Below are 27,174 nucleotides of genomic sequence, written 5' to 3'. Positions count from 1 at the left end.
GGGATTCACAGCAGACCATCTGTTTCAGCTGTTAGCAGTCATTAATTTTTTTTCATATTTTTTGCTGCTTTTGAGATACTTGGGGGAAAAAATATGTTCTTGATGGCATTGGAGGACTTCAAAGTCACTTATATTTTTTTTTTTTTACTCAGAGAAACAATATACAGTGGATGCAGTTGTTATGAAAGAATTACATTTTTATTGGGTTTTCTAAATGGGGATTTCTGTCTCCTGTGGACAAGCAGGAGAACATGGTGTCCTGTTTATCTCCTTTCTACCACACATTCACCTAATACCTGCCTTGTTTCTGTACTGCAATACATTCACTAAGGAGGGATTTTTTTTATTTTTTTTTCCCTCTTCTGGTTAAACTCTAATACAGAAAGGTTTTCTTTTACAAAATATACCAAGATATATTTTTAAGCCACTGCATTTCTGGATTCTGCATTGCTGATTAAATCAGCCTTATTGTCTCCAGTTATTCTACCCAGAAACTGGAAAATTACTTAACTCCTTGACAGGTGTTCACAGCTGATGGCTCAGATTTGTGGATCGAGTACCAGGGCATATGGCATGACAAATAATAGAACAAACTAATCCTATTGACACTGTCCACTCTGCAGCCTATGCACATTTATCCTTGTGCCTTGCTCTTACTGAGCAAGACACCGTTCCCTGAGCCAACTTCTCTTGGAGATGTTTCTCCCAAGACACAGACCGATGAATTTGGGTCATTGGGGTTCGAGCAAAGTGAGTTTGTGCTGTTTTGCAAGGACCTGTGAAATGGCAAAGGCTGATCTTGCACATGCACTGTGTGGACATCTGCAATGGGGAGATGGTGGCAGCTCCTCCAGAGGATGCTGAGTGCTGGCTTCATCTGGACATGAAGCTGGAGCCTGATAACGAGTAGAGCAGAGAGCTCTGTGCTGGGCACACAGTTAGGCTGGTTTGGGCTGTGCATACCTAAAAGGAAGAGCTGGATGGGTGACATCGGGCTACAGCCACAATAATATCTGGGACCAAAGGCATGGCAGTGGCCTGGATGTAAACCTACTCTGAAGTCTTAGATGGTTGGAGACTGCGGAACAGAATCTGGGTATTTCAGACTTCTCTGTGACACTGGGGAGAGGTGACAGCCAAAGCACTGTGGAATATTTCCAGCCCTCCATTAGGGCTGCAGCTTTCAGCAATATTACAAATGTGTCCTGGAAAAGACTCCTTTGCGCTGGCCAGAAAGCCGCCGCTGTTTCTGGGCTCAGGAGCTCGTCCGACTCTCAGCAGCTGGCATGGGGTGAGCCCAGCGTGTGACGGCTGCTGAGCCAGCTGGCACCTGCGGATACCGCAGGGACGGTGGCTGGTCCTGTCCCGTGTTCCGCTGCCTGCACTAGGGTGGCACGTGCTGGTAAAATCCAAGCACCTCCATAGTGCAAGACAGAGGGTCTGTGGGATGTGTCCATTGGGCTCAGCACTGGGTCTACAGCATGCGTTTTGAAGTGTGCTCTGGACACATGCAAACGGTCTGCATGTGGAGGAATAGGATGTGTCCCTGCTTGCACAGGCACATCCCTCGCTCTCATTCTGAGCAAGGTGCCTGCCCTGGGAGACCTGAGGGCAGTGAGCGCACTGCAGTGCTGGCCAGAGGTGGAGGAATGCGTATCTGGAGGCTCAGGGACGTCTGGTGCTGGTGTAGTTTTTGTTTGGAGGCCTTTTCCTTGCTGATTGACTTAATTAAAATTTAAAAAAAAAAAAAAAGGCAGACAGGATTCAGCTTTTTTTTTTTTTTTTTTTTTTTTTTTTAATGAAGTGCCTCACTTTTAGGGCTGCAGAACTAATCTTCATTTCAAAATTTCTTCTAATTTAATTTTAAAGTTCCTCAAAAAAAGAAAAAATTCAAACTGCAATGTGAAAAGAGGTGTTGGCTTTTGTAAACAAACCAAAGCAAACTCAAATCTATTAGCTGACTAGAACATCATTATCTGTTTTGAAAGATCAATTTTCTGGAGAAAAAAATGAATTTTTAAAGTAAAGATAGATATATAGTTTTATTTTTTTTATTTTTTTTTCCCCTGTGGCATCTAAACTACTCTTCATGCTTTTGCCCTAGCATGCAAAAATCTGGGGTAGTGCTGCGCTGGGGCATGCTCTCCCCTTTAACTTACAGAGGCTTTCTGGGGCATGGCAGGAGATTTTCAGATTTGATGACAAGGGAGGAAGATAGTGCTCCCAGAGCCCACATTTGTTCTTCAATCCCCTACACGTGTCTGCATTTGCTTGTGGCCATCCTCCTCCCTCCATCAGGTCAGACCTTGGTGTGCCCAAAAATCACCGCCCAGCTTCCAAGTCTGCAAAAGAGAGAAGAGGAAGGAAATCTCTTTCCGTCAGGAAATTTGCCTATTAACACCCCAGATACAAAAATCTCAATGGAGCTTTTCCCCTCCAAACCAGCTAAAATGTCTCTCACTGATGGGAAGTCTAAAAATAAGTGAGTTCTCCACAAACAGTTTAAAGATGTTGAAAATGAAAAGCAACAAAGGATGTAGAACGTATGAGTCACTAAATTACAGGGCTATCTTTCTAAGAGCAAAACAAAACAACAAAAAAAAAGCCCTCCCCACTGAAATTCATTGTGAGTTTTCTGGGTTTGGTTTGGGGCTGTTTGCCTCGCAGTGCTGGCGCAGTCATCTTATTTTAGTGGGCTAGCAAAGGGCTCAAAGCCTTCCCCATTTTCATTACACAGTGTGCCAGAGCTCTGTGTAAATAAGGAGCGTAAAACCAGCCTGCTCAGCGGCGTGAACAGGAGGTGCTTTTCTCTCACACATGGGCAGTGCTGCTGATCCAGGAGCCGTGCCCCTTGCAGGAGCTCGCTGGATGTCAGGCTTGCAGGGAAGAGCTTGTGTGTGCACCAGCATGTTCCTCTGGCCTCAGTGTAGCTGCCACTGTTTGGACTCTCAGTTGGGAGCAAGCAGATTTTTGTGGGTGTAATCGCATTTGTCTGTAGCTTCAGTTTGTTGAGATAATGTAATATAAGGAGTTCTCTCTCTTTTTTTTTTTTTGTCTTTTTGAAGGTGTCGTTTTGTGATGAGCTCCACCAGGGTGGACTCTGTTGCAAAACTGACATTTTTTTAGTATTTGCAGATGAGCTTGAATCAAAATCTTGGTGTCTGAGACAGCAGGAGAGGGATGGACTTTTGCCAAACCTATGCCTACATCTGATGTTTGCAGCCAGCCCCAATCTCTCTAATAGGCTGAAATGAAGCCTTGGATTCAAGCAGATGGTGGGGCTGGAGATGTGACTCTGCCAGAGCTGCTGCAGCCCAGGCCTGCTGTCAGTGCATGCAATGCCATCTCCGGTGCTTGAAGCGCCTTTAGGCTGCCCTTTCTACCCCTCATGTTCAGTGCCTTCATCCATCCCCTTCCTCTGCAGCAGGAAGAAGATGGGGTGCAGGAGAGCACAGCATAGCGGGGCAGCAAAATGCTGCTTCCCTGAGCCCCTGCAGCATTCAGCAGGCTTGTCTCCATCACAAAGATCCCATTGATCAGTATGAGTGAGCCTGAAGAACCCATTGATCAACACATGTGAGCCCAAATAACCCATCGATCAGTGCATCGGTTGTGTGTGTCAGCAGGTGCGTGGAGGCTGAGCACAGCAGTCGTAAATCCTTGAGCAGAGCTTGCTCAGCAATGATTTAATCTAGATATTTAGTTCTGAAATGCGCTAATTAAACTTCAGAATAAACCACCCAGTGCAAAAGCACAATGAATAAGAAGTAAAAATAAAAGTTTCCCCTGGAATAATTAACCATCATTAAAACATGAAAATCCAGGCTAGGGAGCAATTGTATGCCTTCCACGAAGCGTTTAATCAGAAATAATGTGATGAAATTAAGCAATACAAAAAAATTAGGCTAAAAGTTGAGAAACTAATCCCACTTGTGAGAGCCATTAGACCATGCAGTGCTCTTGAACCCTCTCAGGGAGCGTCTGGACATGCATTTCTTGGGACATCTACAGTTGGAGTGGACCGAACTCCCCTCAGTACTGTTGGCAATAATTACGGGCCTCCTCACTTCCGTGGCCATCACAGACCTTCTATAGTTTTTATTTCAGTGGATTGCTCCTGACTGAGCACAACTACTTAATGTCTATAGAGGACTTTCTCTAAGGGACCTCTAAGTTTGACCCTTACAGACTTTACATCTAGGTAATGTATGGGATATTTTTAAGACACCTGCCTCTACTCATATCATTCACTGGCTTGCCCTGCCTCCTCTTGGACGCTACGCTTATTGCTGCCATATTTATTGCAAGCTCACCATTCAGCCACTGCTTTCCTTCATCTAAAAAGACACTGAAACGGAAATTAAGACCTTGTGGTGCCTCATGGCTGCGGGTTTGCTGAGCATCTCCCTGTGAGCTGGGAGGTACCCAACTGTAATCGGTCTGAATGGTGTACAGCAGCTTGAAAGCAAATTACATCAAGCGATAATCCCCTTGTTATTAGAGCGACGGCTCGGCGCTGACAGTGACAACCACCACTGGTCCCCAACAGGCAGCCGGGCAGGTCTCTGACAACAACCTGCCCTGCCTCGCATAATTTTTCAGCACTTTGCTTTGTCACATTAGTATTATATTGTCTCTCGCTGTATCATTTTCAGGAACGCAATGTGGCCATCGGGGCACTGATTTCCAAGGCAGCCATCGCCTTCCAGAGCGTGCTCCATCCTCTTGCTGTCCCTGTTGGTACCAAGGACAGGTTCTTAAAAACAAGGGTCTGGCAGGATCTGCTCTGGGTTCCCAGGGAGAAGAAGAGAAAAGGGCTAGAGGCTGGTCTTATTTACACAAATGGAGTTATTCTGGATATGTTTAGGGATTAATGAGAACTTGGTTCTTTAACAATTTTTAATAATAAATATATAATCCTAATGGATTTTCCAGCTACTGTATTGAGCTGTGAAGCTTGGAACCTTTTTGGTTAATGTCTTCCAGAGCTGAAGGAAAGGAAATTAGCTGAAGGCAGGGAAGAACGTGCTGCAAGTGAGAGGGTTTTACCCCGCTTTACTCACGTATGCAGTCTGGATGAAGCTCGGGAAGTCACTTGTGAAAGTTGCTTTGTGGTTCAGGGGAAAAAAAATAAAGAAATAAGTAAAAGGATGCAAAGAGGTTGATCCAGGTCTCATCCTGATGAAACAAACATTCAGCTTCCCCTGACAGTGCTGAGAGCCAGCTTACAGAAGCAGTGTCCTCACTAGACACAAAATTGCTTCATCAAAATGGTAAAATTACAGGATGTAGCCAGGCCTGAACACCCCAATGTTTTGTCAGGAACTTGGACCATTACTAAATTCTTGCATCTCCATCCAGGCCCTGGACAGGGCAAGCAGGCAGCAGGACACAGAAGTCCTGTAGCTGGGTATTGCAGCTGAGCTGGCAAAGCAGTGGTTTGATAATCGATGGAGATAGGATTTCTAGTACATAGAGACCAGCTAAATAATAAAAAAAAAATCCCTCTGCCCCTGGCTCCGTGGCTGGTGACCATATCCCTTCTGATGGTAAAATCCCAGTGTGGGAAATGTGGTGGCCACAAGGCTGAAAGGAAGGAGGTGGGGAGGATTTTAAATTCGAAAAGTACAGCATGTGCATGATGTAAGCTAAATGCCTTTGAGCTGTAAAGTCGATGCTTATTGTGAAGGCCCTGGTCTTCGCTCAGTGCTCACCTGGTTGTGGGAGTGTTGCTGTAGGTGCCGGAGGTGTTTCCAGGCTGTGTCCTGGGTCCAGCAAAGGCAGTTTTAGTTGACTCGTGTGCTTGGCTCCCATTGCAGACTCTTCTGCAGTCAACCTGATTTTACCATCAGAACATCCCGCGGTGTATTTATCTTAAATTGTCTTTAGCCGAATTTCACCCCACTTGAAGTACCCTGGCCTTTTCTCTGGACTTGCTTTTTGGTGGATTTGTTCATACCAGGCGGAGATCCGCCGGCCATGTGCTTATGGTGCGCCCAGAAGGGGCTGCCTGCCTTGGTGACCCACGGCTCCCTGCTCTGCTCCCCAGCACAAAAGGGGCAGGCAGGGTGCGGGGAAGCACGCTCACTTGTGCACACAGGAGCACTGAGGCGTGTGCAGATGTGGTTTCTCCTCCATTGCTGCTTCATAGACTCACAGAATTGTTTGGGTTGGGAGGGACCTTAAAGACCACCCGGTTACAAGCCCTTGCCATGGGCAGGGCCCCCTGCCCCCAGCCCAGGCTGCCCCCAGCCCCATCCAGCCTGGCCTTGGCCACTTCACAGACAGAGCACCCACAGCTCCTTGGGTCAACCTGTTCCAGTGCCTCCCCCCCCCCATCCTATTCCTAAAAACAGACCAAGCAGCACCATACACCCACCGACCCTCGGAGCCCACTAGTGAAGGAGTCCGGCCCCACATCAGTGCTTCCCCGGGGGCCCTTCACCCCGCTAACCCCGGGGAGCACGGTGGGGGCTGGAGCCAGCCTCCGGCCGGCCCCTCCGCGGCCAGGGGGTGGGCAGCGAGGCGGGGGAGCGGCGAGGAAGGGGTTAGCGGGGGCCTGCCGCAAGGTGGGCCGCGGCGGAGGGTGGGCCCCGGGCGGGCGCAGCGCCGCCGCCCTGCCCGGGGGCTGCCGGCGGGGCTCAGCGGGGCCATGGGGCGCTGAGCCGCAGCGCGCTGCTCCGCTCCGCTCCTCGGGCGGCGTTATCCGCCGCCTTCAATACACAGGGTGCGGGGTGGTTTTTTTTTTTTTTTTTTTTTTTTTTTGGCCCTTTCCCCCCCTTTTTCTTTCGCCGTTTTCCTCCTTTTATTTGCCTTTTTGTTACCCCTTTTTTACCTTTCCTTTTTTACCCCCTTCTTTCCCTTTATTCCTTTCTCCCTTTTTCCTTTTCCCCTTTTTTCCCTTTCCTCCCTTTTTTCCCTTTCCTCCCCTTTTCCCCTTTCTCCCCCTTTTTAACCCTTTTCCTCTTTTTTCCTTTTCCCCCTCTCTTCTTTTTATTTCTCCGCCATCCTCACCGCCCAGCTCTCTCTCTGCCTCCTCCCGCACCCCCCCCCCCTTCCATCCCTCCCCCCCTCCTCCTTCGAATAACTCGGCCAGGAGCGATCTGGAGGGGGGAGAGGAGCCGAGCAAACCTGTAGCGGCGGAGCCGGCTGGTGGAGAGGTGAGTCGAGGAAGGGGGGAGGCTCCAGCGGGAGGGGTGAAGCGCCGGGTGCCCCCGCTGGGCTCCCTGCAGCCCCCCCGGCGCTTAACGGGACCCGACCTGTTGGCCGCGCCGGGGATGCTGCCGGCTGCTCTCCCACCCCGCCGGCTCGCTCAGACGGGGCAGCCCCGCAGCGGACCCCCGCGGGGCCGGGGGATGCTGGGCGGGGGCTCTGCGGGTGCCCCCTCCCGGCTCAGCCCCCGCTCCTGCCCGGTGTCGCGGCGGTGGCTCGGGCGCTGTGGTGGTTTGGGTTTTTTTTTCCCCCCGTGGCCGTGGGCACACACGCGTGCGGGAGGAGAGGGGCCGAGTTGCCATGGAGCGGCGTCACTGCACTTTGGCAGCCCGGGGAGTCCTGGTCTTTATTTCGAGGCCCGCTGTTACCGCGGGTGATGTAATAAGTGCTCGGTGTCTCTGCGGTGTCCTGCTCGTGTGGAGTTAGATAAGAAGGAAGATCCCAGGGCAGAGGGAGCATCCGCCATACGATTGAGTAGATGGGTCTTAATGAATCTGTTGGAATCAAGGCAACGAGGGAGGAATTTGGCCCCTGAAGCCTACCGATGCCGGTGTCAGCACCCAGAAGACTCCCAAAGAGAGTCTTGCCTGTCACCTGGTCGCCTGGTAATGGGTTTAATGTATTCAGCCCTGCCTCGTTGTATTTCAGGGATAATTTCAATCACCAGATTTAATATATGATTTGCAGTGATTGCCTCCTGATTTACCCACTTGAACATCAAAAGGAATGCATTAAGGAAGGTTGAGCTGCTTTGCTGATGTCCTGAGTGTGAGCTGTTTCTCCTGTTACTCACCAGCAGCTCAGACCTTTTCCACCCACCAAGTTTCACTGTTTTCCATGTAGCAGCTGCATCCTCCTTAGCACGTGCCGCACTGTGTCGCACTCATTCGCTGGGCACCTTGCAAGCTTGTCTTGGCTCTCGGTGGCTTCGGAGCGTGTTGAAAGTCGTCAGGATACAGATGGGCTCCGCGAGGAGACGGTAGCAGAAGGAACTCAGAGAGGGAACAACGGCTCACTGAGGTCTGGTCGGGCTGTGGTTGCTGGAGGAGAGGTGCGGGACCTTGTCTTGCTCGCTGAGCTTGCTGGACTACAACTCCGTCCTCCTCATTGCGTGGGAAATCGAATTTCCCCATTGTTCAGCTGTGAAATAGCTGCACGAGGCTGTGATTGGCAAAGGACTGGATTGCCCAGGTTGCTTACATCACGTAGGCAGCTGCCACCGAAATGACACACTTGATTGAAGGCCAAAAGCACCATATACGTAACCGCCTGTGATTAAGCTCCATATGATGCCTCGGAGCAAGTAAAAACCCCTCCTTCATCTCATCTTGTTTGTAACGAGACTACCGTTGCAGGGATATCATTTGTGTCATATTGTGGGGTTTGGGTTGTTTTGGGATTGTTGTTTTTTTTTTTTTTTTTTTTTCTTATGGCTGTAAACGTCTGTGACCTGAGATGATCTGCTGTCGCACCTTTGTGTGACGCCAAGTGAGAGCTGGCTGCTGTAGGTGTGCTGGTAGCTGGGAATATAAATTTTACCAGGTAAGAGCTCCCAATGCCATTTTTTTCTTTCCTAAAGGAGGTTCGAGTTGGCTTACTGTGGGGAGGGAGAGGGTCTTTGTGTGCGTCCTTTCCCCATGTACATGCGTGTGTAGTGATGTGACTATTCATTTCTGCAAAGAAGCTTTATCTTTTTAGATTTTGGCATCTTTGGAGATCCTTAGCTGTTTCCTCAGAGTATGCACTGTACCTATAGATAAATCTCCCTGTGCTGCATTTCTGGCTAGATCCTCTCCCTGGCTCTGGTGGGGCAGCCTGCATGTCCCCAGCAGGACCCCCAGTGTGCCAAGTGGAGACAGGGAAGATGGTGAGGCTGGGCTGAACCCTGCGCTGGTGGAAACTTGGAGGTAGCATAAGGGCCGCAGGTATCTGCCCCTGGAGGGCTCTGTCTTGAAGGAGCTGGTCCTGCACTCTGAGGGAGAGTGCAGACCTTGTGCTGCTAGTGCAGCACCTTCCTTTAACTTCCCAGTGGGGCAGAACCAGGCCAGGGCTTGATACTGCAAACTGATGGATTTCATCAGTGAACATGAACAAAAGCACTTTCAGAGCATCTCCTTGATATTGAATCTTGCAAAAAGAAAAGATAAAGAAAGAAAAAGGAAGAAAAACAAAACAACCAAACACACCAAAACTTAAAGAAATAGCTTGTACAAATGCTAATTTAGACAAAATCTTCCTTTCCTATGTCGGCTGCATGGGAAGACCAGGTTGTACCTCCTCTCGCTGTACTCTCACTCTCTGACTTCATTATCATGCAGTTTTTATCCAATCATGATGTGCTTGCTGATGCAGCTTATTCCTACCATATCAAGATATATGGGTGTATATATAAATATAGATGAATATATAAACAACGTTTTTGTGGCCACTTGTCCAGGCTTTCCATCAACAGAATAAATCCCCAGCCCAGTCTCAATACATTTAAATGGCTGGTCCTGTGCATCTCACACAGCCTCCAGGAAACGTTCCTCTGTAAGTTATAATGCAATGCAAGTCCTCTCATTTTATTTTTCTTTAAACGACCTAATTTCTAAGCAAAATCATTGTCTGACCAGTATTGAGATGATAGTACTATGCATGTTTTATCTTCCAGAGTTATTGTAAGCTGAACAAAATACCCATTGAAAAACTACTTGTATTAGAAATACCAGTAAACATCATTTTAGTCGATTTGTGCACATATAACTTTATTGATTCAGCATGAAATATGGCAGGCAGTCTATTTGGAGAAGTAAAATGAAACAGGCAGTGCCTTTTCAGAATATGTTGGCAATGTGGAATGGGTTTGAGAGCATTCATTTTAGCCAGGTGGGTTGCTAAGGTAAACTAAAATGATTTTTTTATGGGTCCTGTAAACAATGCCAAGTCAGTTTTATTCGGTTTTACACAGGCTACAGCTAAAGATATGTCAGTTACCTCAGCTGTTAAGGGGGAAGTGATATGTATGGAGAAGCTTTGCAAGACTGGATAGTCTTTAATTGTATTTTTAACCTGTGAATGTGGTTAGTGTAAAAAGTGTAAGCAAGAAACTGAAGTAAATACGGGGTATTATGCAATAGTACTTGGGCTATCGTGAAAAGAGGGCATTAGAAGCAAACCATTTTACAGGTCTGCTTTTAATTAAAGGCAGTCTACTTTGATAAAAGCACAAAAATATGAAAATGTTTCTCCAAATAAAGGCTTTAAGCAATGGTAATTAAAGTCGCAGCATGGATTTAGTCTGTTGAACCTGAAGTCCACGGGTAGGATACGGAAAACGTATAGAAATTCAGTGGGTGGTTCTAAAACTGCCCTTTCATTCCTTGAACTTAATATCTGCTTGCGGAGGCTTACAGGGCATAATTGTATATACATTTTTATAGCGTGATAAAAAAAAAACAACCTTAGACGTCTGCACTGCGTGCTGTCATTAAGTCTGCTCGCAGCTGAGGCTTTCAGGCAGCACACACCTCCCCCTGCCCCATGAAATCCGGCTGGGCAGCCTGCACGCAGGTTGCAGCTGCCTGGGGCTGGGGTCCTGCAGCATCAGTGGGTGCCTGGCAGGGTGCAGGGGTCTCAGAGCGGGGTGCCAAGGTGCAGCGGCTCCCTGCTGTCCCCGAGCCCCAGCAATGAGGTGCACAGCCACACTGGGGGAGCTCGGTGCTGCCGCTGCTGCCCGGGGCTCTCCAAAACACCCCTTGCCTTTCCCTCCTGGACTTCCATTGTTATCATGCATGGTTGTGGTAGTTCTTCCTTGAGTTCTTCCCTGAGATATCTGCAGTTCATTCTGCAGAAGGGTTTGGGATATTTGTAAGTGCAGTAAGGGTCAAAATCCATCTCTTTTGCCTTTGACAAGCTATAGAGCCTGCAGGCTCTGTCTCCTGCAGAGTCAGGAGGACGCTTGGGTGGGATGCTGTAGATGACAGCGCGGTGGGCATGTGTGTGCAGGGAGAGTGTGTGTGTGCAAGCAGTTTCCTTAGGATCTTTATTCCCTGATGCCAACACCTAGAAACAGGGACGTGAGGGAGCCCAAGAAACTGAGAGCTCGCTTGGTCGCATCCCTTACAGAGGGGAATAGCTGAGGGAACAGACGCTGCTGATATCCTGCACAAATTCCAGTTTGGTTTAATTCCTTCCTAACCTAAATTCTCTTTGCATTTGTACTCGCTTCCAGCCAGGGGCCTGATTCTGCAAAGGGGTCAGTAGGGCAGAGACTCACTGAAGTTAATGAATTGCGGGCGAGCCCGCCCCTGCTCTGAGATTGATCCAGTTTAATGAGGTTTTCTTCATTCTCCTCTATTTGCAGGACCATAGCTGCATAGTTTGCATAGTTTGCATAGATACCAGGATCATTTTGAAGGTTTACCCAATTCTGCAAAGCCATAGGCAAACAGCTACATAAATAGCCCATTGGCTTGAGCCAGCACTGCTGATGCTTGCAACCTGTCCCAGTGAAGGTAACTGGAGTTTTACCATCACCTCCCATGATTGCTGCAGCCCCCAGGGCAAGCGTGTCCCTGTGGACATGCATGTGGAGACCCAGACATATCTGTGCAGCCTATTTGCAAGCTTCTCCAAGGGTCTGAGGACCTCTCTAGATGAAAGATGCTACCAAAATTGTCACAATAATGAGTTGAGATATATTTATGTATTCATACTTGATCTTAGATGCTCTGTTCTGACCCCTTTTAAAAACTGCATTTGAAGAGAAATGCCCTCCGCACTCTTTTTTTCTGCATATTGGTGACCTCCTCCAGGGCAGTGATCCCCCACGGAGGGCTGTCAACTATTATGCAAATGAGATTCCAAATAGTTGATCATCTCTGCCAGGTATTGAGGTTGGGAGCAGCCAGCCCAAGAGCAAATCCCAGGAAAAACAAGAAAATGAAGTCTCCGTAACTGTTTTCAATTATTCAGTCTCGGTGGTTCTCCTTATGTTTCAAGAAGAAACATACAAATCTCTCTGGGTCTAGCTTGTTTACAGAGTGCTCGTGGGTTTAAAATACAGCTAGTGTCAGATTTCTGTTGTACATTTCCTTCAAATAAATACTGACATAAAAATAAGGATGCTGTAATTTGTGCCACCCCAAGAGCTAAATACTGCGCTCCAGCAGTATTTTGGTTTCTTGGAACAGCTTTGCTATAATCTTCCAAAGACCAGTAGCTGGAAGGAAAAGAAAGAAGCGCAGAGTTTCTTAGGGCTGCTGAGCTCTCTCTGGTAGGGTCTGCTTACTTGTGAATCAAGGTCTTGGGGGACAAGGTGCTCTAGCATGTGCTCAGATCTGAGTTCAGGGAGTGCATCAGTGATTTGCAGCATCGTTGCTCCAGGGCTTTGACAGCAGCCATCCCTCCCCACTGCTGTGCACAGATGGAGAACATGGCAGGTTTGGGCTCTACCTATATACTTGTCCCATAAGCAGCTAAATGGACTTGTGGTTGGCTTTAAGCAGCTGCTGTGGATGGGCAAAGTTACCCTGGTTGCCTTCTTTGTAATGCAACGCATCCTGTGCTTCCAAATGCAGCTGATATTTCCAGTTTTCTGCATAAAGTGGTGCCATGACTGCAACAGCCTTTGAACCCTTTCCTATCATACTGAGTTCCTGGCATAATAGTAATTGGTAATAACTAGCCCGGTTATTATTAATGACGTGGTTCTGAAAACTTCTTGTTGGGGTGGGTGTTCACTGGGGTCAGCTGATCCTCTCCAGCAAACTGGGTTTGTAAGGCGTTGCAGTCTGGATTGTGTTTTAAAGTTGGGTCATACTGTGCGTGTGAAGACACTTTACCAAAGAAACTAACAGCCCTGGATGTCTGGGGTGGAGAAGTGCTTGGAGTGTATCTTTGAATCATTTTGAATCTTATAATATGACCCACCTCAAGTTATACTAAAATTATTCCAGTGTTGTGATTACCCTCTCCACTTTAATTACTCACTGTCTCATTTATATATGTTGAAGACTCCCATCATCATAGCTCCAAGGAAAGTTTCTGTAGGAACCATCAGCTAGTGCTGTTAAAAATGAACCCTCACCAGATGTCCAAAGGCTCCTTTAAAGAAGAGGCCTGGCATAAGTCACATTTATTGGGAGTAATGAATTGTCCTATTAAAAAAACTAAATGTTTTGGCATTTCATTAATAATACATAAGCAACCAACAGGGTATTTGTAGTGTGTTGCTTTGTTAAATCTGCTGTAAAAATTGTCATTATTGATATATTTCATGTTTATAATTACTCATCTGTGACGCACTCAGTCTGTTATGAATAATCCATTGTATATTGTTTTCTTAAATAGGATGCTTGCTCAGTGTGCTGGGGGTGCCAGCAATTGCTTCTAATAATGTCTTCATGTCTGATTTATGCATGTGAAATGAAGGCAACTGGACATGAGTAAGTGAACAGGAGCATGCTCAGAAAACTGTCCCCAAGACACTCTTGATAAGCAAACACCCAAGAGTTGTTAGTGAAGGAGAAGCCCATTGAACAGAGCAGAGGAATGTGTAGAAATGCATTACGGAGGGACTAGAGATGCACAAGTGACATTTTCTGGCTGTTCTGATGTTCTCTTCATCTCAGCTAAAAGCTCTGCTGTCCTTTTTCTCTCACTGACAGCAAGGACCTCGTTTCCCTGTGTGATGACACACGCAGGGTAATTGGTTCTGTGTTACCTTGTTGTGCCGGTGTCTCCCACTCTGAAAGAAATAAGCTAAGCAAGAAATCTGATATTTTTGTATTTAAGCAGTGTGGACCTTTGGAGGGCTGGGTGACATGGTCTGAAAAGATGCGGATGACGGCACAAAGCCTCTCCTGCACCATTGACCTGCGATGCGTGCTCAGCCTAATGTGCCATGTGCTGACTCTGCCCATGGCCCTGTCTCCTGAGTACCAGGGAAGCTGAGGACTGGGTGAGGGTGGGAGGAGAACTTTCAGATTGCTGGGAAGGGCATGCAGTGACTTTGGTCTCTTTGGCAGTGTTAGCTGCATAGCTTTGGTAGGGAAAGGCAAAGCAAAGGTGAGGTAGAAGGAGGCTGGGACAATGCCCAGGGAGGAGAGCACGGCTGATGGTTCTATTCAGTGTGTTCTCATCTCGGCCTCGAGGCTGCTTAGTCCCTTTGGGTGTCTGCACGGACTCCTGGATTTTAAGGCCCAAGAGAAGCTGTGGATGCCCCATCCCTAGAGGTTTTCAAGGCCAGGTTGGATGAAGCCCTGGGCAACCTGATCTGGTGGGTGGCATCCCTGCCTGGTTGGCATCCCAGTTGGAACTGGATGACCTTTAAGGTTCCTTCCAACCCAAGCCATTCTGTGATTCTATGATCTGATTCTATGATCATGATTTTATGATCATCTCATTTGGAAAATGATGCGTCACAAGCCGTTAGATTTCACCCGGTTACCTCCAGCACTGAGTGCAGTAGCTTGCGCTTGGCTAAAGCATGTCTTCCAGCAAGACATCTGGTCTTGTCTGGGAGATAGCAATGTGTCGCTTGTCCTGGTAGTTTGTTCCAACGGTTAATCACCTTCGCCATTAAAAACTCTTGCTTAATTTCCACTTTGCATGTTTATAGCCTCATCTTCCCATCACGGAAGCCTTTCACCTTTAGATTTTAAAGCTTTTTAGTAGCATGCATTTTTCCTCTCATAAAGCCTTACTGTGTCCTCAAACAATGTTTTTTATGTTTTAGTTTGTTTGTTTCTCTGTTTTTGTTTGTTTATTTGTTTGTCTGGCAGTGCCTGCCTGATGCACACTACCGGTCCAGCCTCCTTGTAGAGGAGCCGTGCCTATAGAAGGGGATGGGAGGCTGGTGCTCACACACCACAGCCTGCCAAGGGCTAAAAGCTCCATTTCCAAGACTGCCTTTTTTTCCAGTTTTCAGGTGAATTTTAAGAGGAAGGGGGAGAGAGGAAGGTTTGGGTTTTTGTTGCATAGTTGACTTTTCTTTTGCTTTTTAATGTCAGCTTTCAAAGACAGCTGTGGTTTATGTGAAATTGGAAATTTTGGACTAACCATGGCTGAACTCCACCCCTGCAGCCAGAGGTAGGGGGCTGCAGAAATGTCAGAAAGTGGGAGAAGGAAGACAAAAAGCTTGGGATTGCTGGCTGTGAATGGGTTTGGAGACTGAGAAGATTGTGTGAATGGATGAAATGCTGGTGAGTTGGTTGTGACGGCAAGTTTAAGCCTGTTTGGGAATGGAAAAGCATCTTTATACCCTTTTCTGTGATGTGCTTGCCCTGTGGGTACGGAGCTATCAGGTCACTGCAGCCCTCTCCTCCTGGCGGTTTAAGCTGAGGATCAGCCTGGGCCATAGTTAAAAAATAACAAACAACAACTGTGATTTATAGCTATCCCACTGTGTTCTCACATGTTCAGCATTCAGAAAGAAACGTGCATTATTTTATACTTGACCTGGCATCCTCAGCTCTTCCTTTCTGCCATGCAGGATTCAAAGGCAGCTGTGCAGCTTCAGTTGTTTAGCAATGTGATGTTTTTAAAAGTGACCTTCCTCTTCTTCTTAATTGTCAGATATTCTGGAGAAGGTGGAGAGTGCAAAACCATCTGAAGTGCCTACTGCTTTGTAGTTTTCAAACCTGGAAGTTTGTGGCTTGTGAAGTGCCTCTGTGGCACTACATCCATTAGGCTTGTCACTCAGAGCTTGTTTTCTTCATTTCAGAGGACTTTTTCCATGGTTACATCCTTAAATTCTGAACGTGGCCCAAGGTTTGTAAAGTCCTTTTACCCACTATCACCATGGGGAACTTTATTGCTAGTGTCCCAACCCAATATCAGCCAGCAAAGGGAAGATCTTTATTTTCTTGGTCATTTTCTGAAATGGGAATATTTTCTTAAGCTAATGCAAATAAATAATCTCATCCAGCACAAATGCTACGTATTGTGTGGTTAGGATGGGGACACGTGGCCAGAGCTGGAAGTGGTCCCTGGGAGCCAGCTTTAGCCTGTACCTGCATCACCACCAGCAAATGCATGGTGCAGCTCATGTGCATGCACGCTGTGGGTTAGGGTCTCATGTTTGCAGTCTTTATATCCTCGTAAAAGGTGTGGAATGAAACTGGATGGATTTGCTCTATGAAAATATTACATAGCACAGAGTGTAAATACAACGTCTAGCTTCTGATTAGCAACCCTGCTCTCAGAAAGTGGGATTAGTCCTGTTTGCCAGAACTAGAAACAAAACCCTTTCAGAGGAAGCTTTAGGGCTCATTTGCACTCACAGCCCAATGATTTTGCATTACAGTCTGAGGAAATTTGGCTTTCCAAAATGGCCCGGTGTGTTTATTGCTCTATGCAGGCTGCAGCAGCAGACCAGGAGCGGGGAAGTTCTTGCCTTTCTCTTCCTGCAATAGATCTGCTTGTATATGGCACAAATGTTCTTTTCCATGTGTTTTGGGGGGATTTGACTTTATTTGGTATCAATAGCCAGAACTTCCTCAAAGACTTTCCTCCGTGGAAGGATCTATTTTAGGGCTTTCCTTTGGAGGCTCCCTTGCACCAGACCTTATTTTTCTCAATCCCAAGGCGCCCTTCCAAGACCCACTCATATTGATTTTGTAGCTACAGAAAAAGCCATCTGCCTGAGCACGCTTTTCATTCCTTCGTCTCTTTACACACCTGAGTTGAGACTGATTAAATAAGACTTCTGCATTTTATTGTGGGAGCTTAAATCCCCACACCTCATTACAGAGCTCTTGATGTGCTCCCCTTCCCCACATCCTCAGAGTTTCTCCCTGCGCCAAAATGAGATTCTTTGAGCCCTTCAGGCTTTCCTTTGGTAGCTCGGGCTCATATTTTACTGGAGGTGCCAAGTTTTTGCACAAAATAATAAAAAAATCCTCTCTCTGAACCTATTGTTAGCAATAGCAAACGCAGGTGATAAGGTACAGAGTGACTTAGTGCTCTTCCTAGCAGAAGGATTTTGCCAAAGCCACGTGTCTGCAACAAAACGCTTGACTTGCTTTCCTTTAAATATATTGGCTACAAGCAGAGACGTATGGATTTAGTCCAGTGCTGTTGCTCCCATGCCAGAGAGCAGGGGCTGGCTGCATCCCTCAGCTGTTGCTGCCTGCCTGGGTGAGAGGCATGGGCAGCAGGGAAAGAAAAACAGATCAGAATAGTAATGAAGACTCTTTGGAAAGATGCTGTTGTCCCCTGTCTGATGTGTTACGCCCGGAGCACAGAGGATTAAATTGCCCAGGAATTTCCCAGGTGGTACATAGGACTCTATTTGCTTTTCCTTTTGGATCCAGCTAAAAAGTGTGAGTTATTACACAGCCTGCCTGGAAAGATAATGGCAATCATTCAGCTCTGGGAAAAAGGAGGGACATTTTTGGAAGTCACCACTCTTATTTGCCTTAGATATTATAATGTTGCTCTGTCCAGGAAGAAGCATCATTATTGCCATTACTTCAATTGATGACTTTTATAAGGATTTTTGGGCAGAGTTGTAAGACTTTACAACTACTGTTTTGGTTTTCCTACCATCCAGTTGCTTCATGGGTTTTCTATGGATTCCCGTATATTTTATCCCTATGAAAATGAACTTTACACTATTGCACTGCACGTGTGTGCTTGCCCACCCATGTGTGTGTTTTCACATACCATCAGCTTGAATCCTCTGCTCAGCTTCAGCCAGGTTTATGGGAGAGATGGACACCTCAGTCTTACCACATTCCCACCAGTCCTCACCAGCATTGTTTCTGTCTGGTCAGTGGTTGTGGGGCTGGTCAGCATCCAGGATGGGACGTTAGCCCAGGTGCCATACAACTCCCAGGGCAGCAGCCCAGACCCACCAAATTACAGCTGAATACAGAAGGCAAATACACGGTCCAGGCCAGGCAGTGCAAGTGATGTATGTCATGAGCCTGAGGCTGTAAAACCAGGATCAACCTCTGGGCATCATTTTGTGCTGTATGTAGGAAGAGGTGGGAAAGAGGTTAGCAAGAAATCTTTTCCAAATTGGTAACTACCAGGGGACATCCAGGATCGATACAAATTGATCCCGATTCCATCTCGTTCACTGATGCTTAAGCTAAACCTTCCAGTTTAATAGCTGTGTAGATTTTCAATTGGGTGTGAAAGCCTTTTTAAAAAACATATCACAAGAGCTGGGGAAGAATGCAAACTGGAGTGAGTGCAGACATGTGAGCATCGTGTAACTGCCTTTTTTTTTCTGATGGAAAATTGCTTACGAACATCTTATAAATTTCACAAATGTGGTTGTGCTGAAAGGAAAGGCTGGCAGTGCTGCTGCCGGGCGTTACGGGGGATGTAACCTGCTGGTGAGCTTGGCGCAGAGACTGAAACCTTGGCAAGGTACCATGGTAACATTTCCATACACACGTTTATGGGTTCTTTGAGGTTTTTTTTTGGTTAAATGTCAATGTTTTCATATTATTCAAGGAGATTTTGTTGCTTTGAAATCCCACTATGCCTTTGAAACCTCTTTCAGTTTGCAATGTGCTTTGTGGGAAATGTGTCTGTTGGAGACAGGGAGCAAACAATGCTGCTTACCAGTGTCCTCAAGGTCATGTACAGCTCCGTAAAATGGGCAAGAGCTGGGGCATCTTCCCTGCACCCATCCAGAGGATGCGGGTGTACGTTGTTGCAAACTTAACACACTGAAGTAGGAGGAAGTGCTCAGCATCCTGAAGATCAGCATCACTGCCAGCCATGCAGCTGGGATGGGCATCACCGTGGTACAGGGCAGTCCCATCATCACCAGTTCGTTTATGGTTTGAGTTTGCTGGGATCTCGGTTGGCAATAGATGGGGCAGCTGCAGGCCAGCTTAAAGTTCCTATATTTCTAACACAGGCCTTTTGGCTAAATCCAGAAGTAATTTGGACCAAGCAGGTCTGTGCTAGGTCAGACCTTTTGTTCCCACACTGACATCGGGCACCTACATATTTTCATTAAGCTTTTTACGTATTTCAACACATGGTGCTTTGCAAAACATGATGCTGTGCTTTGAGCTCTCCCATGGCCCACACCTTACGATGCCCATTTCTGCCATTTTCTCCCCCTGTGCAAGTTCTGTGCTGACAGACGGGTTCCATCTGCAGGACCCTTTGTGCTCTTGAAGGGTGGCTGCATGTCCTCCTGTGGATGTCTGGCTCCGGAGCTGCTGCTGGGCTGGCTTTGAGCATCTCTTAAAGCTGGAGGCAGGCTGAGAGCTGCTGAATTCCAGCAGCTCTGCAGGGTTTCTGTTGAATAATCTTGGCGCTTTTGAAAAAATAATATACCTAGGTGGTTGAATTAAATCCAAAATCTCTCACTCTGGGATATCATGGGTCCCACACGGTATTAAAATGCATTACTAGATCCCAGGTGGGGGCTGCTTTTAGGTACTTCAGCCCTCAGGGGAAATGCTTTTTTTTTTTTTTTTAGTTTTGTTTGTTTGTTTGATTTTGTTTTAATGCTTGTAGAAGCAGGAGCAATTTCAGGAATGCTTTAGTGCCCTGAAATACACTCCATGCCCTTCCTCTGGCCATGGGTGAGTCCCGCGTGGGTGCCGGTGCTGCCACTGCATCACAGCCGGCCGCAGCTCATGGGCTCATTGCATGCAGCTCCGCCTGGTCTGCTGCAGGCGATAGATTTAAATCTCTCTTTAATTTGGTAGGGTTTTGAAAAGCAATGTAATTGCTTTTACATCGGGCTTGTGATTATGGAGAGAAAGCCTGGATCGATTTCTGTCTGAATGCTTTATGGTGGGGCTGGAAGGTAATGAGGGTGGCGCAAAGTGCTGGAAGTGTCTCTCCAGCCCTGCTTGTTGGGATCCAAGACAGCACCAAAGCTGACATCGGCCGCATGTCGTTCTGTGGGAAGGAAAAATCGCTGTCTTTGTGCAGAGCAATATGTCAGAGTGAGCAACTATCAGAATGAAATACATTAATTGGCAAGTGCTGGGAAATTACAGATATGCTTAATGAAAAAGAAAACCTTGTTTACGGTTTCTAATGTGCTGCTGAAGAAACTGGCTCCCAAATAAAAATACTTAAAATTACGATTAGGATTTATTTACATAATTACTGTGAGAGAGATTCTAGGGACGTGCTAAGCAATGTGAAAGAAACCTCATGGCTTTTCTTCCCTCTCCGCTGTCTCGAGGTTAGTTTGCTCTTGGTGAGTCTATTAAAGCTTTTACTAACTCAGTGAAGCAACAAGTCATTTGTTGCCGAAGTGGTACTTGGATGTGTGTGTATATTAGATGTGTATGTGTATATATATATCTGTTTTATTGACTGTCGTGGGAACATAAGGCTGTGGAAGAGCCAGATCATCTTCGTAATTGTAGTGTTGGCTGGGGAGTGCTGCAGTAGGTGGTACTTACCTCTTTATAGCCAAGAAACCTTGGTGTCCTGGCATGGCTAGAGTGCGGATGTCCTTGGAGCTTGTTTCTGAAGGGGCCACGTCCCCTGCAGGTGTGAAGGAGTGTGCTCTGCCAAAGCTGCCGTGTAAGCGTATATTTGTGGTCTGCACTGAACCATGCAGCCTGGCCACGCTCCTGCCATGGTGGAGACCCACAGCCAGATCCCTAGTGGTGCCTGGGTGGCTCTGTTGGCTTCTCTGATTTAGAGCTGCGGGAACCCTACAGTATAAAATGCAATAGGCCCATGATGGGGCTTCGCTGATTGAAACCAGCCAAGGGTATGACAAATCTTCCTCTTAATATTTCAATTGACTTTGGCAAACTTGCCTCTTTCTTGTGTATCCTAAATCAATGTGTAAGTGCTGCTGACAGTAATTTCCACTTTTGTCTGTGCAGATGGCTGCCCTTCACTAGGCTGCGGTGTTTATACCTGCTAAGTTTGCAAACAGTTTCCTGCTACAGTCTCCCAACGAGCAGTATTTTTTCTTAGCTGTCATATTTGTGAGATGAAAATCTTCTTTGTTGGGCCCTGCTCGAATGTGAATTTTCTTCTTTCAGCAAGGGCCACTGAAGTCTGGATTGGAGGCACTGCTGCAACGTGTGTCTTGCTCAGGGGCTGATCCATCCAAGGGGTCCCAGCGCTCCAGAGCGGGGTCAGATGCTGGCGTCCAGACCCTTCATGACTGTGGAAATCATGCTGCTGGAGCCTGTGGCTTTTTAATTGCATGTCAGTGTAGACCCCTATGCACTATATAATTATTATCAAATACTATATCTCTATGCTGAAAGCTGCAATATGACTGTTAAAGACTCATATTTTCCTAAGGCACCACTGCTCAGTCTCTGCTAACTCTTGCCCTGCATAAAGAAGCTGCTGATTTTTCCCCCCTGATTGTTTAGCTCCTGTTTCAGACCTAAATAAAATCTGCAATCCATCAGTCATGCACCCAACTTCGGTGCACGTTCCCTGGTGTAGGATTCAGAAGACTGGTCCGGCTGCTCTTTCAAGGCAGGCTATTGCACTGTTCAGAGAAAGCAATGAGAAATAATTAAAATAAGCCTTTCTCTTCCCTTTTCTCTTGTGCCCAGGGAGAAGATGCCATTCCACCATGTAACAGCTGGCTTGTTGTACAAAGGCAACTACCTGAACCGATCGCTCTCCGCCGGCAGCGACAGTGAACAGCTAGCAAATATCTCTGTGGAGGAATTGGATGGTGAGCAATGTCATTGCTTTTTTCCAAGGGGGCTCAGAACTGGAAAGGCTTGTTTTCACCTTCTTGGTAGCATTGCCGTGCAATAACCTGAAAAGTGCTCTCCCCTTGAAGCAAGGAGTGAAAGGCAAGTGGGAAGTGAGACGGCTCAGCAGATCTGGGACAAAAAACAGTCCCCAACCACAGTTATGTTTGGAGCTGAGGGCTGATTTTAAACTCTGATATTGTCCTTCTGCCTAGAAATAAAGCAGTTTTTAAAAGAGTAAGGCTGCTTTTTATTGGCAAAATTGTTAAGAGAAAAAGTGGAACTAATATGTTTGTATTAAGATGTCTTCAGCCTTTCCCCAGGAACCTGCAGAGCTGAAGCTCTCTTCCTGAGCAAGTCTTCTCATTTGCTTTGTGCCCTTTCAAAAGGGAGGCTTCTCTCTGTTTTGCAGTGTAACAAGATGCTCAGAGGTGGCTTGTGGCTTAGGAAGCTTGAAAGAGCTTTAAAATTCCCCTTTCCAGGTCAGTGATTTGGAGCACAGACCGGTCTCAGACTGGCAAAGGCTATCAGAAAAGTCATCCACATCTGCTGCCTGTAGGATCTCCACCATTTTTCCCCTCTGGAAGCTGGTGGTTGCTTCTCCCTTCTGCCCTGCAGACGGGATGTGAGGCCAGGTAGACTCCCAGTCTGGTTCGTGGCGGGAAAGTCTCCTTTTCTACACAATTTGTGGCTCACTAGGGTCATTTCTAAGCAAAAGTTAATGTTGTTGACAGCTGGTCTTTGAGGGCTGTGGAACAATTCGAAGCTTTTGGTTTGCTTCCCAGTGGACATTTGGTACAAGCCACGATCATAGCCAGCGTTCTCGGTGGAGAACTTGATGAGTAAATGAGCAAGGGAATGGTGCAAGGTGGAAACAGCCCTTCCAGGACAGGTTGGGAGCATTTTGGCAAAACAGAAAGCCAACATTTCTGCCCTCCGTCCCTCATTTCACCTGCACTTAGTGAATCAGACTTCAGTTTTCAAGCGTTTTCAACTGTGAACCTTCAGCTTTGGTTTTGCAAACTTTGTAATAACTTACCTAATGTAGAAACAGAATGCTCTCAGAGTATTTGTCACTGCCTCTCTTTTTCCCAATATGTATGTGCAGAAAGCATTTCAGGTGAGATGAGTCGTGTGAGAAACCACTTTCAGTGCAGCCAAGCTGGGACCCAAGGCAAACAAGGGTTGCAGAGGCATCTTCTGGGCACTTCTCCCAGGTTACTGGAGCTTTGCTTGAAGGTTTTGTGTTTTCTAACAGAAGTGAACTGGCTCTGCTTCTGTGTATCCTTTAGCTGTTGTCTCTGTTCAGGATGAGAGGGGTTGGCTGCACACAGACAGGACGACATTGGACGAGGTCTTGTTTATTTTAAATTCAGAGAACAAAGGTTTCTCTGCTATGCCTACCTGATTAGAGCACTTCTGCTATAACTGCCTTTGAGATTTGTAGACAGATGTCAAGAGCTGATTCAAGTGGCATCAGGGCTGTAGCCCACACTTGTGGTGATCCTGTTGTGAGAGGGAAACTCCTCTTTGATTTTTTTCTGTTTGCACGGAAGAGGTCTGTGTCTGGATGTGGGAAGAAAGGTCACACGCAGAAGCTCAGCCCCATTCTCATCCTTCCCATGTCTCCCTGCTGTCTCCCCAAGCCACGTTGGGTGGTTTGCAAGCCTCTGCAGCCCACTCAGCATCACCGTCCCACTGGAATCTCTGGGTTGGGAGCAGCAGTGTGGGAACCTGCTTTCCCCGAGGAGTAACCAGCGCTCGAGACACTGTGGGTCATTGCCGTTAATTAACAGCAAATGAAGTGAATTATGCGTAGAGGAGCTGTCTTTTGAGAAGGCAGTGACCAAGTCACTGCTAATGTGAGTGCTGCATCCATTTAATTTGGTCTGTGCCCTATTATAACTGTGCTATTGAACTGGAGAGCAGCAGATTTCATTCATGTCTGCTCACAAAGAGTATCCCCCTCGTTCTTCAGGAGAATGGTTAGAGCTCTTTAACTTATCATCCATTTATTCTCTGGCTGTTAAGCACAGGCTCCTTGTTAGAATTTAGTTATATTTTTTCTGACAGCCTTTTGCTTTACAAACACCTATTTTCAAGGGCTTTATATCTTTGCCACGAAGATATGCCCCAGTTCTTAGCTTAGCAGAGAAGAGCTCAACCTCAGGCCATTTTTTTTCCACCTGTGAATGCAGAAGTGGCACTGAATTCATTCACATCCGCTAAAGCCGGAGCAGCATAAGATACTGGAGATGTTTTTCTGTGTGCTAGCTAGCAGAGCACAGCCTACCCATTGGAAATCATATGTAATATTAAGTTGGCAGTCGCTATCTTACTGGGATTTGTCACTAGTACTAGATTAGTGCCCAGCTGTGCTGAAGGTAGCACTGCTCAGTGTCCAAACCCAAAACAGAAATAGCCTTCCTGTCTTTGAGCATGAATTATCTCAGGGTGAGTAACAAAATGTTCTTCCTTGAGAAGTTAATGTCACTGTATGGGAGCTTTGTGGATATATTAAGCTGTGATAGCTCTATGCCAATAACATATTTGCATTTAATCACATAGGCTGGGAAAGAGGTGCCAAATTCCCTGTGGTTTCTTTTTCAATGAGATTTTGATCCCAAGGGAGTCCCAGTCTTTTGACAAATTCCAGTCACACGCATTAAAGCATTAAAGGTTTGACGCTCTTCCTGGGGAAGTCAATAGGAATTTTCTATTATGCTCCTGTGCACTTGAGGCTCCTACAAGTGTCAGTGTATTTTTTTTTCCCAGCTGTTTTTTTTTTTGTTTGGTTGTGGGTTTGTTTGTTTGTTTGTTTGTTTTTCATGTCTAGCGTTGCACATCTCAGTGCTGTTTGCTTTATGAAGGATTTCTGCAAGCGTGAGCTCTGGGCTGCTGCAGGGAGAAGGTGCTGCGCAGCCCGACTGGGACGCAGCATTGCTGCCGCTGTGTGTCCCTGCAACACATACCGACAAATGCCATGTGTTTGCAGCCTGCGTGCGAGGTATGAAGGATAATATGGAGATCATGAAATGAAAAATATTTCTGACCTCATGCAACGTAATGGGGAAGGAGCCCAGGTATTTTGGTTGAACACTCGCGGTTCAGAGCAGTGTGTCTTGGATGCTGCTCTGCTGCTTCTCCCACTGGTTATTTTCCTCCTATGAAAACTTTCCCAACTTGAATCAGCCATCTGTCAGCTTCAACTCTGCTCTGTTTTTTTCCATCCTGCTTTAAATACTATGCTGGCAGCAAGGAAAGAAGCTGGAGAGATAGCAGGTCACTCTGCTGATGGCTTGTCTATTCCTAGCAGCGGTGTTTGCTATTTGCAGTGCTGTAGTAGCGTGAGGGTTTTTAGAAGCTGTCACCGTCACAAAGGGAATTAACTCACAGAAAGCTATATTAGGCGATACTTAACTTTGTAACACCAAGTAAATGACGAAGTTGAAAGTGGCAGGCCATCCATAACCTGTCTCTCAGGGACCATGGAGTGTGGTGGGATCTCAGATGAATATTATTGCCATATGCTTAGCGATTTCTGGGCAGGAGATTACAAATTAGGGCTGGGAGGAACTATTTTGCATGTAGCTTTTTGGGCTGTTGTTGCTTGACATAAAATTGTGGCACAATTTGTGCATACTTTGTGGTTTCCACATTCCTTTTAAGTCCAGCTTCTGTCTTCACGTTGCAAACTGCTAGGAGTATTTTTAATAAAAAATGGTGGATGGAAATCATCATGTCAAGCTTGAGTCATCCACCTCCATAGGCACTATCTAAAGGGTATTGTCAGGAGGTAAAAACATTTCCATAGTAGGAATCTGACAAATATCACCTGAAGGAAGGCACATGCATTATAAGTAGTCTTTGCAGAAAGTGTCTGTGAAATGAATTATAGTCAGAGCGCTTTGCAGAGGAAACCCAAATGCGGACCACAGCAGCAGCTATTTGTCCAGAAAGACATCATGACAAATCCTTGCATGACCCAGATTTTTCTGAAATCAGCAGTGCCCATGCGGAAACAAACCTTGCTGTGTGGCAGCAGGGAAGTTATTGGCATCTGGTGACTTAGACCAAATAGGAACTGCCCCAGGTGGGGTCTGTGGTACCTTCAAGGCTTTTTCTAGGTTGGGAGATGTTTTTTTTTTTGGTTGTAGACATCAGGCTGACCAGCCTGATGCAGTCCTTAAGGCGGACACCCTGAGTGGAAATGCCAGTGTATGGCTTTGCCTGTCTAAACTGGAGATGTCGGCAGAGCATCCCATGAGGTGGGGACAAAACTTCATGAGTCTGGGGTGCAGTAAGCTTCAAGGCAAGAATCTAGGGACTTTGATATCATTATAGTTTATACACCACATTGCAGGATGTTCTTTACCTGGTTTCTGCCTCTTTCCTGCACCCCCGTTCTGCCACCTGCAGAAGGTCTCGACTGGGTTGCTGTTTCCTGGGCTTCTGTGTAGAAGTCAACAGAGAGTGGCTGCAGAGTACATTGGAAAACAGCTCTTGAGATAATTAAAGGCCACGGCTAAATGATGCCCATATGGATTTTAAATTAGTAGTTGGCTCCCGCATGCCAATAAGGCAGGCAATGACAAGTGGCTGAAGGTGTGCTGGGGCTGCAGCTGTTTCTGGAGTCCCAGCAGCACAGCGAGGTGGTCGGTCAAGGGGCTGGTGGCACACCGGGTAAAACAGTCACACGTTGCCACTGCAGCCATGCTGTTCTAGCCCTGTCTCTGAAAATAAGGCCAAAACCAGGGGTGTTTACCCTCTTGTGATGTCTGATATGATGGTCCTTGGATGATACAAGTCCTGGAAAGAGAGGGACCCTGATGCTGCAGAGTGCTGTTACCTTCTGGTCTCAGCTGGGGGTTGTTTAGTAGAAACCCCATAAGCCACAATGACTGTGGCTGATCCAGATCCTCTTTCACTCCCATGTTATCAGGACAGCTCAGCAAACAGTCTCATGCATGCTGGAGAGTCCGGGTTGCCCTGCAGCTCCTCATATCTCTCTCCAGCTGTCGATTTTCTCCGACCTGTTTGTGAGCAGGGATTTCAATCCCGCTGCTGGGCACAGGAGGTAGAGGGGCAGCCAGGGCCCCTCCAGCCTGGCAGCCAGCTGGCTGCTGTATGGCAGAGGGGCACTGATCAGCTTGGATGTCCCAGGTGAGGTCAACAGCGGTTGGGAGCAGCAGTGTGCTCGAGGAGGGAAACCCAAAGGGAGAGGCATTAGTCACTTGACTGACTCATGTAGCAGCAACAAGGCTGCGTCTGCTCCGCTCGGCTTTTTGCCCATGGAAAAAAAAACACT

General features: G+C 46.8%; 1 protein-coding gene and 1 long non-coding RNA gene across 4 annotated transcripts in view; one reads left to right on the top strand and one right to left on the bottom strand.

Moving 5' to 3' along the window:
• Window positions 1-1,998: 1,998 nt before the first annotated feature.
• Window positions 1,999-7,520, bottom strand: LOC113840072 (uncharacterized). The gene is made up of 3 exons (XR_003492748.3): window positions 7,132-7,520; window positions 5,715-5,836; window positions 1,999-2,342 (listed from the first exon to the last, which is right to left on the bottom strand). It is a non-coding gene; the product is annotated as an uncharacterized lncRNA (long non-coding RNA).
• CALN1 (calneuron 1) overlaps window positions 6,509-27,174 on the top strand; it is a 130,651-nt gene continuing 109,985 nt past the window's right edge. Inside the window, exons 1-2 of one of the 3 annotated variants that reach the window (XM_027445955.3) lie at window positions 6,509-7,160; window positions 21,720-21,844. In XM_027445955.3, the coding sequence (XP_027301756.1) occupies window positions 21,727-21,844 (118 nt within the window). In that variant the 5' untranslated portion in view covers window positions 6,509-7,160; window positions 21,720-21,726. Of the gene's footprint in view, window positions 7,161-7,531; window positions 7,818-7,895; window positions 8,755-21,719; window positions 21,845-27,174 lie in introns of those variants that run through there. The other 2 variants (XM_072026187.1, XM_013105853.5) reach the window with 2 other exon arrangements.

Source organism: Anas platyrhynchos, chromosome 20 (assembly GCF_047663525.1).
Source record: "Anas platyrhynchos isolate ZD024472 breed Pekin duck chromosome 20, IASCAAS_PekinDuck_T2T, whole genome shotgun sequence".
NCBI classification, from domain to species: domain Eukaryota; kingdom Metazoa; phylum Chordata; class Aves; order Anseriformes; family Anatidae; genus Anas; species Anas platyrhynchos.
Note: the sequence above shows the minus strand (reverse complement) of the source record. Positions and strands in the feature narration are given on the sequence as shown.